Below are 11,731 nucleotides of genomic sequence, written 5' to 3' on the forward strand. Positions count from 1 at the left end.
ACTGGATGCGGGGGGAGGGGGCAGAGGCAGCCCCGCCCACCCCGGGAGAGGGGCGGGCGCTTCCCGAAAGCCAATCCGGGCCGTTGAGCGGAGGGCTTCCGTACGCCGCCCTCTCAAGCCGTGACGGGCGCCGCCGGGATCCAACCGCGCGAGGCCTCCACCCCTCCGCGCCAATCACGGGCCGCCAGGGACGACTGGCCAATCGGCTTTGACCCAAGCGCCGCCAATCCACGAGGAGCGTCGTCCACGGCGAGGAGGCGGGGCCGCCAGCTGGGACTTCAATTCCCGTCGGCCCCCTGCAGCTGCGCCTCGTTCGCGCGGCCGGAGAGGCGGGCTCCGCTTTCGGCTGCCTGCCCGACGGCGGCATACGCGGCTGCGGCCCCTTTCGCGGCACCTGCCCGCCCGCGCGGCCCGAGCACGGGAGCGGCCAGCTCAGGAGCTCCCCTCCTCCTCCTCCGCCTCCTCCCCCGCCGCGAAAGACGCCAAGCGGGGCGGGGGGGCCGCTTGGCGGGCTCAGGGCTCTCTGGTCCCCCCTCCCCGCCCCTTTCCAGGGCTTCCCTCGGCTTCCCTCGCGGGTTTCAGCCACCACGCGGGCTTTTGGGCGTCCCAGGCGAGCCCTCTTGTGGTCAGCTGCGGAGGGCGGTCAAGATGGGCTGCATGAGCTCAGAGTCGCCTCGCAGCAACAGAGGGGGAGGGGGGGAGACACACGAATGTAATAAATAAGCTAAATCCGGGGACCCCCGCCAGAAAAGCCCCGTTCCTCCTCACGGGGGGAGGACTCACCTGCCAGGGGTGCTGGGGGCAGCGGGGGTGGGGGGTGGTGGGGAGAGGAGCCTCCAGGTTCACCCAGATCCCCACCGTGACTGGCCAGGGGAAGGGCCGCAGGGGCCAGAGGTAAAGGAGGAGGGCCTGTGGAAGCCAGCCAGCCAGGTCCACTGCAGTGGCCTCCGTTCAGGCCAGGCCTCCCAAGGCGCTGCGGACTCCCTGGGCTCTCCTCCTCATCTAAGACAGTGCCCCCCCCCCCGCCCCAGCCTTTTGGGCACCAGGGGTCGGTTCTGTGGAGAGAGGTGTTTCTGCAGACCGGAGGGGGGACCTGGTTTCGCCTGCTGCCAGCATCCTGCGGAGGGGGCATGTCACAGACCGGTGCCAGTCCATGGACGGGGGGTGGGGGGGTGGGGACCCCTGATCTAAGACAAGAAAACAGAGGGGAACAGTAGAGCAGAGTCCGGCCAGGACTCCAGGAATACGTTCATTGGTGCCAAGCATCAGAGCAAGGTCACCCGCCTACGGGGATTTTGCTACCATTTCAGTCTCAAGTCATTTTGCCCCAAGGAGGGGATATTCACCTGATCTGCTGGTTGGAAAATACACTCAGTGGTTTCTTTACTTTAATAAAACAGTTACACGGAGGAAACAAGCCAGTGAAATGGAATCCAGAAGTGAAGGAGCAAATTCAGTAGCACAACCTGGGTATTTTCTAGGCAACTTCAGCTTGTTAGAACATTCAAAATAATATTTACAAACATTAGCTGACCAACAGATGCCCCTCCCTCTTCCGAGGCTTAAAAAGCCCAAGTCTTAAGAAAATCACAAAGGCCAGTCAAACTACAAAACAACTGTTTGATTCAGTTTCATTCATGACACAGGGAGAGTGCAGAGGTTACTGAAAAAAGAGCACAGGATAACATGGGGCTGTGGGAACGCTGCCTCTTCTAGTTAAGAAACAAAAGCAGGTGGCTGTGCATTCTGTCTGGGCCACACCGGGGTCTCAAGAGGCGCTCTCTGGCTGCCGGGTGCTGTCATTTAACTTTTATTTTCTAGAGGCTGGCAGCCTCCGACCAGGTGGGGAGGCACCCTGAGAAGCAGAGAGGCCTCTGATGGAGGAAAGAGGCCCCTATTGTGGTGTTCCCAATCCTGGCCAACTCAAATGGAAAAAAGGTACGGCAGCTACTGAGGCAGGCAGGCTGATCGACTCCCACCTCCGAACAGGCAGCTGGGAAAGCCATGCCCAGCTGCTCTTTCCCTCTCAAGCGGCTGAGGCAAGAACCGCCTGCCTGCCTCTCAGAACCCGCTGGATAAAGTCTGCAGGAGGGGAAGGGGAAAGGCTATAAAAACTCTCTCCCGTTCATCCCTTTTTGCAGCAAAAGGCCTCGTCAGTTGCCAAGAGGCTCGTTCTTTTCCTGGCTGCAGTATGGCACATTAACATCAAGCCCTTATGGGGATATTTGTGTGTACTCAAATACTACAGCACGATAAAAGAGGCAATTGTCCAGGGGTTCAGACCAGGGAAAGGGGTGACACCAAAGGGTCTGGCTCACTGGCGCTACCCCACGCTGTGTTCTTCGGCAGATGAGCAACGAAACCTTCTTCTGTGACCACCAGAACCAGCCACATCAGCAACATTTTCACTGCCAAACAGAAAACCTTGAGATCACCACCGTTTTTGTCAAAATATCAAAGTGCAAGCCAACCTGTTGAAACAGACCTGCAGAAGGGTGATGTGGCAAGGAATACAAAAGGGTGACTTTGGGAGCTATTACAGTCCTGAGCAGACTTCTTCTAGGCTGTGTGCCATGTTCTCAAGCGGGTCACTAGAAGCAGGTACTGTGGGGAAAAAAGAGAAGAGCAGAGGTGGGTGGTCACAGCAGGCAACACGAGGCATCCCAGCGGCGGGACAGGCCTTTGTCGTCTGTGAGGCAGATCAAGAGGCTTGCTAGTGGCAGGGAACCCTGCTGGGCCGTTTAAAACAACACAGGTTAAGTTTCAACAGCACATTCCTATAGTTTTTGAACTCTTAATACTTGCTGTGGAAATCAACGAATCCATAGACTTATCAGTCCTTCACGTGCCAATTCCTGAAATGAGATGGAATGTCTGGTTTTCCGAGCAAATCCACAGAGCAAACTGAGCATCCCTAAGGGCACGTGCTGCCCTTCACCCCCACATCCCCATTCAGGACTTTTGAGCTCCCAGTGGGGTTAAAATGGTCTTTCCATTGCCAAAATCTGCCTGTTGGACATGGCTGTAGGGGATCAAACGATCTGCTATTGCCCGTCCGCAGCATCTCCCTACAACTGCTACTCCAGACAATCCTAACTGGCAGAAAGCACCAGTGTCTGCTGTTGCCGATCCCACAAGCCTGACCCCCCCCCCCCCACATGGACGAAGGCGCTGGGAAGGGCCTGCCTACCGAGACTCTGATTTACGGACTATCCTGAAGCACAAAGGAAGCGGCCCAGCTCCTGCAGGCAGAGCAAAGGGGGTGGCAGGATCACCCTCAGCGCCCCACTGTGGGAAGCACAGACCGGGTCAGACTCAAGAGGCCCCCTCGGACCTCTTAAGAGGGAGACTGTGATATATGGCAGGCTGATCAGGAGACGAGAGACGCCTCCCCTTTAGTATTTTTTCTTGAAGAACGTTTTTTAATCCCCAATTCAAGACTACACGTGGACTATTTACCTTTGTGCCATGTCACCTAGAGTCACCAACAGTTACCCCAAGGAAAAGGAAGATAAAGGCTTCGATTCCAGAAGGGAGAAACGCTTTTAAAAGCGTCACCGAAGGGGGGCTGGGCCTTGTATCCCCGAGCTCCACCTGCAGGAGTGTTCAGAGGCAGCAGAGGAGAGCTGAGGCCGAGGGCGCTTGCCCAACTCACAGCAGAAGCCTCTGACATCCAGACCCCAAGTTTTGGACTAGCCGGTAGCCTGCCAGCAACTGTGAAGAGGCTGCAGGGGTTCCCCTCCTGCCCTGGTCATCTCCGAGGGGCTTCTTGCATTTTACATGAGACACACACACACACACACCCCCGAAAAGCAACCGGAGGCTTTAGCAGGATCAGCACAGAGCCAGGCGGGCAGTTGTGAGTGCACTTTGATATGCCCATGTTACACCTCTACCTTGTGAGCTGCACTGACTGCCCAGGTGCTTAAGGCGGCAATTCATGATGATGGTTGTGGTGAACAAAGACCTTCACAGCACAGGGGTGAGCTATTAATCTGATTGTTTCTACCTGCCCCACCATTTCCGACATAGGGGCCTCCTCCAGGTTCTGCCTAAACTGGGGAATATCATCGAGCAGGCCCTTTCCTTCAAGATCCATCTCTCCTGGCATTTTGGAAAATCTGTCAGTCAGTCACACGGCTGTTTTCCTGGGAGGTTAATGGAGCCCCTGAGATGGAGGCTGCTTGTAACGGCCACTGCCTTTGGCGGCTGCTAAATGTGTATGCGTTCTCATTGCTATTGATCGGTTTCACAGAGTTTGACTCCATGTTAGTCACCCAGAGTTGCTGTTTCAAGATAGACGGCTGTTATCATTTTACTGAAATAGAAAAATGGCAGCTTTTGGATGGTCCCTGATGAGCTGGTCCCTTGAGACCCCCAAGAAAACCTCTAGCCCCTTCTCCACTCGTGGATGAAACGTAAAGCAAAGATCTCGTCCAAAACCAGCATGATCAAGACTGACTAGGAATGTTTCAGGGAGACATCACAGTGCTAAGAACTTAGGAAAACTTAAGAACTTTGGATTCTAAATTACATTTTTCTATTCTTGCTAGAGCAGCTGAATTCTATGATATATCTGGGGCCCACAACCAGATATTAAACATTTAAACACCTGCAAAAGCCAAAAAATCCAAGAAGCCGTAGTAGCCTTTAGCTCACATGGCCACCTAAGAAAATCAAAGGTTATTGATCAGAAAAAGCCCACTGAGAGACAAAATGGAAGGCTGCTAACAAAAAAGTAAAACTGGGTCTTTCTGCCCCCGTCTGGAAGAGGCGGGGGGGGGTGTGTTTCCCCACTTCTACCGAGAAGCAGGAAGGAGGAGGAAGAGCCCAACTTTTCCCTACTGGTTACTCAGACCGTTTCCACCTTTGGCCTTACGTCCTCCCTAAGGTGCGGCTGACTTTTGCACACAGGGCGCTGCCGAAGGGCACCCGAGAAGCAGCCGGGAGTGCTTCCCCAACGCTATCGTGGCTTCCCAACAGGCCAAGATTGCCTTATCTTCCCTTGGCTTCCTTGGCAAAGAACCGGCGTGGGCTGCACCGGAAGAGGACGGCCCCGCCCTCCTCTTGTTCCCTGCCTGCTCTTCCACTTTCCCTCACGCCTGGTGTGGTTCAAGGACACTCCTAGCTCAATTTGCCACAAGGGCTGACAGCAAAGGAGGAGGAGTTTAGCTGATAAAGACTCTGGGTGCAAATGAGCTCAGCTAGAGGGGGCTGACACGGGGCACCCCAGGTTTCCTTTTGAATCCCTCCGACATTCACCATTCTTGGGACTTCAAAGAGAAGCGGTCAATTTATTCAGGCAAAGAACGCCCCCAGCCAAGAAAGGGTCCTGGAGGAGGAAGCTCTTTCCCTCTCCAAAAGGGAGCCCCCCCTCCCCCGGGAGACACCAACAGGCTCAAAGGAAGCTGATGCAGAAGGAGACACTCTGATTCTGGCATGCTGCTGCATCTGGAATGCAAATACAAAGGGGGAGGCGCGTTCAGAAGGCAAGCCCACCGGCAGCCTAGAGCTAACGGTTCGTCCGCACCACCTCAGCCTGCTTCCTGGCACAACCGGAGGCTCCCACTCGGCAAACCGAGAGACGGGAAGAGGAGGGGAAAAAGCAAGACTGGCTGACTGTCTACCTTGCCCTCCACTGTTCCCTCTCCAGCTCAGAAAGGGGGCCCCACGGAAGGGATGGAGCAGGAGGCCATTCAGGAGACGTGGGAGGCGCCAGCAAGCAGACATTAAACCAAGGCTTCCAACACTCGGCCTGGCACACGCCAAGAGGCTCTTCCACACTGCACGGAATCTGGACACAGGGCGGGAGGCTCCAGGGCGGGGGGGGGGGGCGGCAGCAGGAGGGAGGGAGGGAGGGAGGGAGGGAGGGGTGAGCAGCCCAGCCATCATGGGATCCAAGCTAGAAGGACTTTGCCCGCGAGTCCCAGGCCTCACCTGATTCTGTGCTCGTTTTACGCTCATCCTGAATCTCCTCCTCATCGTCTTCCTCCTCCTCCTCCTCCTCACAATCTTCCTCCTCCTCCTCCTCCTCCTCCTCGGCAGCCTCGCCGTGCATTTCCTTTGCGATCAGCTGTCTGGCCAGCTTGATGTTCTGCGCTTCGTTGTAATGCATCTTCCTCTTCATTTCAAACTGCCTCTTTTTCTCTGTACCAGGAGAAACAGAATACGCAACACAAATTTCACAAATCTCATTCCATTTCCCACACATGAAGTTATGTAAGTTGCAATCCAGTGCAATCAGACTGACAGGGGGAATCTCTGTAACATAAGTCGCTTTGCACAACACGTTGCAGGAACGACTCCAAGCTAGGTTGGGCCCCACAAGGGAGGCCTGCCTTTTCTGCCGGCTGAAAAGCTACCAAGGGTGGGGGCGGGTGGGGGGGATGGATGGAGGGAGCAGAAGAGCCCTTCATCAAATGCAAAGCGTAATTACTTATGCAGAGGCCAGCCAGACCAGTTGGCTTCGCAACACTGCCGTGCAGCCACCAGGAGAGAAAATAGCTCAGGCCTGGAAAGAAGGCGGAGGAGTGTCAGAAGCCACTGGAGCCTCCGTGTTGCTTTGCGCGTGCAAGAATCGCAGAGCCTTTTTGGAGGAATAAGGGGACACCAGAGAGAAGCACTGCACGGCATCCTCCCCCCTCCCTGCAGCGAGCAAGGCGGGGGAGGAGGGGAAACACACCCGGGAGTTGGGACCAGGCACCTGGGACCATCGCAGGTGGGGAGGCCAGAAAAGAGGGCCTGCCATGTTCTTAGACTCCGTCATGTCCACTGGGCCATTTTTATGGCCACGTAGGGGCTGCAATAAAAATGCAATCCGCCCCAGCCCGTACTTCCTGGGAGAGCTCTTGCTGAGGGCGTCACAGCACTGGTCTAGTGCAGGGACGGGCAACCGAGTTCCCCCAAAGGGCCACCTGACAAACTGGGAGCGTGTGGAGCACTGCACCAGCGTCGCGCCCTCAGCTGCTGCTGCCCTGCCCCCTCCCCCAGGCTGGACTGGGACCACCTACGGGCTGGGTGTGACCCACGGCCGTAAAATGCCCAGCTGTGGTCTAGTGCTATAAAACCGCAAAGCCCCACCTACCCAATTCTTCCGGAGTCAGGTCTACCTCGTCATCCTCCTCCTCCTCCTCACTGCTGTCCTCCTGCCTTTCAAGGATTTTGGGGCCTTGTCCTTGTGCTGCGGCCGCCAACCTGCATTGAGAAAAAGGGAGAGCTGAGGCCGCCTGCCCACGACCCAGGAGGGACAGGGAGCCGACCTCTCCGGAGGAGGACGCCTGCAGGGGCCTCCTGGCCAATACGGGCAATGAAGTTGCCATGAAATGAGCGGCACGTTTCCTTCAAATAGGAAGAGCCGCCAAGGGGGTGAGCAAATGCAAGTTTCCCACCAGGAGGAGCTCAGCCATGGATTTAGTTCAAGAGGGAGTGCACTAAAAGGAAGTTGGGGAACTCCGGAGAGGAACCCACGGTTCATGGCCCGGGGAAAGCCCCTTTGCCCAAACCTGAGGCCGGCCTGGCAGCTGAGCTGAGGGGGAAACCCACTCAAAAAAGCTTCAGTTCCTCCCCGCTGCTCCCAGACGTACTCCAGTCTGACAAGTTAAAATAGGAAGGCGCTTTGGAATTAAAAATTTAAAAAAAACATGCATTTTTTTTGTTTAGAGTAATATTGAGGGGTGTTGTTGGTCATGCAAACAGCACTGTACGTAGGATTTGATTTGTTCAGAATTAGAAAGTGCTTGTTGCTCGTCAGACAAGAAGTCCTGCAAAAGCACTAAGAAGCTGCTGCCGCTGCCACCACCACCACCACCTTCTCTGGCCAAGGATTTACACAATATCACAAAGGAGAGAACACACACAAAAACGTTGTTCCGGGTACTCAGGTTCTTCCCTTCACCCTCTGCCTCCCCCCCCAATCAGTTTATATTTTAGTTTAGAACTGAAGTCACCCAGGAGATTAATTTATAATCCATGTGGCATGGACCCCCCACTTGCGACTGATCTGTTGCTAACAATAGTCCTACCTGGAGATGCCAAATGTATCTGCATACAATTCTTAGGTAAAGTTCATAATTATTCCTGTATTTCACGCGTGATTTCTTAAAAATACATGTTTAAATAGCAGGTGCCTGGTTTTGTGTGCTGCCTGCATCCCGCGGATGGGGCTCTGCTTGTTTGTGCGGCCCGGTTGCTGGCATGCCTTGACTCTTGGTGACCACCTGGACATGTCCCAGCACTTTTTGTTAGCAAGATTCCAGACGTGGTTTGCCATTGCCTCCTTCCCAGGGCTGAGAGGGTATGACTGGCTGAAAGATCATCCAGCTGGCTTCACGTCTAAGTAGGACTAGAACTCAAGTCTCCCGGTTTTTAGCCTGACGTCTTAACCACTCCACTGACAGGGTCACTGGTAAATTACAGAAGCACAATGAACAAACTAGGCCATCATTCAGAAGCAGGTTAGAGCCCACCATTCTCTGAATGCTTCTTAAGGGCAAACCTGAGCACCATCTCAAGCCTTTGCTTATTCCTGTGTGTGGTCAACGTTTTTCTAAAGACTAGGCAAAGGGGCAAAGGGCTGCTTGTCAAATCTGCAAATGCAGTCATCAAACGTCATCAGAGAGAAAATCAGAACTTCGAAAAGAAAGGCTCAACAAAGAGATGCGCAGCTTTCAGATACAAATAACAAGGAAGCAAGGGCAGGCAAAAATGGTAGCTGATCATGTGATAAATGTGAACCTATCACGCAATGTGATGCCTTAGTAAAAATGCAGAAGTGAATGAAATTAAATTTCAAACGCACCAGCAGGCCATAATGGTAAATAGAGGCAGCCTGCTATTAAGGTGAACAGCCTGGAGCTCCTACCCATGCCTGTTGGCAAGAGGAGTCAAACAAGAGGCCTCGCACACAACCACGCTGTTTGTTTATAATTAAAGCTCACAAGATGCACCACACCACATCCCTGGGCATTAATTTTATTCTATTCTGCGGGAACCCCGTCTGTCTCCTTATTACCAGTGCTTCTTTTTTTAAGAGCACTGGAAACAGAAGCAGACCTTAAGAGTCATCAGGAAGACGAATGGACTAGACATTGAAAGCCTGGCTGCGTTCAGCTTGGGTAAGAGCATTCAGACGTGGTCCAGTCTTCAGAAGATCTGAAAGAACTGCATCCAGGAAGAGGAGAGCATTCTGCACTGGAGAGTCTAACCAGCGCAAGGAAATGAACCTCAAATAAGGAGGGTTTTTTTTTCCTTAATTGCCCCACAGAAGAAGATGGACATGCCTAAATGAAGGTGGTCGAGGACATCCCCACGTAGGTGCTCAGGGAGCTCCATAGACGTTAGGAGAAAGGATGGGCCTTTTTAAAGATACCTGTAGCAGCGGAGACCTCTAAAAGCGAATTTACAGAAACAAGAGACAAAAGAGAGTTAAGCAAAGCCATGGAGAACTTTCTTACAAGCATTAAATTGCCTTCAATAAGATGGGCAGCCATATAAAATTGATTAGTAAATTTATTTTATTTATATTTATATTTCTTAACTGCTCATCTCCCTCCCTTCATCAATGAAGTTGATAAATAAAATTAAGATGTTTCTTTTGAAGAAGAAGGGATAAAATACTATTCTGGTCAGGGGAGGATCAAGGTGAGAGTTTTTCATCAGAGTTTTGGATCAAGAAGGGAGGAAGAAGGTACGACCAAGAGGCCAAAGCCACAAGTGACCTTTTGGGTGAGCCAGTCAGGGCTGCCTTGTTTCACATCCTTCACAAAAATCACTCCCAAGTTTTCGGAAGGAAAGGCCACCTCATCCCATCCTTGCAGCGAGGACACCCACCGCCCACGGCCGGTCCTTGGCCTGCAGAGGCAGCAAGAAAGCCCTTCTCTCTCCTGCCCCAGACCAGCCGGACCGAGAGCTGCCATCAGGCCATAATACCGGGTTAGAGACAGCTCTCCTTCCCGCGGCACCCTCAAGCAGCAGGAGAGCCCGGCCCCAGCCTCAGTGGAGGAGACCGGGGCTGGGGGGCCACCTTGCGCCCGGTAATAAGACGCGTCCAGGAGGGGAAATCCAGCAGGGGCCCTAAGCAAAGCCTCCTGGTCCCCCGTGACAGGGCCCAGGGCTGCGGCTGTTGCCCTCCCAACCTGAGCCACCCGCAGGACCGGGAGTTCCCGTCCCATCGCACGAGGCAAGGAAGCCCCGGCCGGATCCTTGGGCGAGGGTCCTGAGCCAGCCGACACCTACTTTTTGGCCAGGATGTCGGCTGTGGGGACCGGGCTATCCTCAGCATCGCTGCCGGCATCCTCCTCCTTCAGGCTGCGGGGAGAAGAAGGGAAGCTCGTCAGGCGGCGACCCTCCCCAGCAACCGGCCTCTCCCCCCACCACCACCACCGCCAGCAGCACCCGTGGGGGGGGAAGGAGGGGGAGCCTCCCGCACCTGTGGTAGGGCGTGCTGGGCTCGTCGATCTTCATCAGCCCGTAGTCCTTCCCGGGCGGGTGGTAGGTGGCCAGGATGTTCATCTCGTCCCACTTCTGCGTCTTCTTCCTGCCCGGGGAGAGGAGGGGAGGGGGGGGAGGGTCAGTAGGGCGTGGAGTGCGGAGAGGGGGGAGAGATGGAAGGAGGGAGGGAGGGAGGGGGAGAGAGGGAGGGAGAGAGAAAAAGGGGGAGAGAGAGAGAGAGACGGGCCCCGCTCCCTCCCGCCGCCTCCCCCCCCCCCGCGGCCCACTCGTACTCCTCGCCGCGGCTCTCGCAGCTCGGCTGCGCCTGCAGGCGTCCCCCGGCGGGGGGCAGCGGCGAGGCCTGCGAGAGCGCCTCGGGGTCCGCGAGGCCCCGTCCGCTGCCGCTGCCGCTGCCCGAGCGGTTCTTCAGGATGCCTTTCACGGGCCTCCCGCCGCCCGCCGAGCCCCGCGCCTCCATCGCCGCCGCCGCCGCCGCCGCCCGGCCCGTACGCGCGGCCTGCGCATGTGCGGCTCGGGCGCCGGTCTCTGTCGTCACAAGTGCGGGGCGGGCCCGAGGGGGGTCACGTGCGCTTGCGGAACGCGCCTCTGCCGGCCGGGTTCGAGCGGGGCGGGGCGGTGGTGCGCCGTTGCCGGGCGACCCGGTCCCGCCTCCGCCGCCCCTTGGCGTCTCCTGGAGTGAGGCCTGGGCGGCCGGGAGCCCCGCCGGCGTCGCCCCTCCCCCTCTGCCTCCCGCCCCGCCTCCCCCCGCCCCCCGCGACCCTTAGCCCCCACAATCCCCCCCCCGGAGACGCCGCCGGCCAGGGGGGTTTTCCGGCCTCTCCCGAAGGGGGAAGCGAGCTGTGGCGGAAGGGGCTCAACTCCCCGGAATTCCCCCTCGCAGGGCCTGCCGGGTGGGGGGGGGTCTGAAGGCCGCCAAGGGGGAGCCCGGATGGGGCAGAGGGGAGGGGGCGGGAATCGGGGGCCGGCAGCGGAGGGAGAACCCCCCCGGGGGGGTTGGTGGGGGGGCGGCAAAGTCGGGGGAGATGGATAGATCACCTTTATTATTTTTTACTGTGGGCCCAATGGCACACATTAAAAATGAAATTTAGTTGGCTGCTCTCAAAAGTGTACACATAACACACATAAACATGGTATACATAACATGTATAAACCTACACGCTTACATATATATAATATAAATATAAATAACATTCATGTGATCTTGATTCTATCCCTCTGTTAATGTTAGGCTGCATTAAAATGGATAAAATCAAGATCACGTGAAGTATTAATACCGCTTTAC

At 55.7% G+C, this 11,731-nt stretch overlaps 1 protein-coding gene across 1 annotated transcript; it reads right to left on the minus strand.

The window, feature by feature from the left end:
• Positions 1 to 1,368: 1,368 nt before the first annotated feature.
• On the minus strand, positions 1,369 to 10,906 carry PPP1R2 (protein phosphatase 1 regulatory inhibitor subunit 2). Its single transcript, XM_015820727.1, has 6 exons — positions 10,716 to 10,906; positions 10,427 to 10,534; positions 10,234 to 10,305; positions 7,085 to 7,194; positions 5,938 to 6,147; positions 1,369 to 2,604 (listed from the first exon to the last, which is right to left on the minus strand). Exons 1-6 carry the CDS (start codon positions 10,904 to 10,906, stop codon positions 2,537 to 2,539), a joined length of 759 nt encoding a protein of 252 aa, XP_015676213.1. The 3' UTR covers positions 1,369 to 2,536.
• Between the last annotated feature and the right edge of the window lie 825 nt (positions 10,907 to 11,731).

Source organism: Protobothrops mucrosquamatus, unplaced genomic scaffold (assembly GCF_001527695.2).
Source record: "Protobothrops mucrosquamatus isolate PMUCROS unplaced genomic scaffold, P.Mucros_1.0 scaffold1167, whole genome shotgun sequence".
In the NCBI taxonomy this organism is placed as follows: domain Eukaryota; kingdom Metazoa; phylum Chordata; class Lepidosauria; order Squamata; family Viperidae; genus Protobothrops; species Protobothrops mucrosquamatus.

Excerpts from the sequence above, each read along its gene's own strand:
- PPP1R2 (XM_015820727.1), bottom strand. The coding sequence starts at position 10,906 with ATGGAGGCGCGGGGCTCGGCGGGCGGCGGGAGGCCCGTGAAAGGCATC. Across the intron at positions 10,306-10,426 it reads CCCAGCACGCCCTACCACAG|CCTGAAGGAGGAGGATGCCG; the intron begins GTGCGGGAGGCT and ends TTCTCCCCGCAG. Across the intron at positions 2,605-5,937 it reads TAAAACGAGCACAGAATCAG|TACCTGCTTCTAGTGACCCG; the intron begins GTGAGGCCTGGG and ends TTTTCCCCACAG.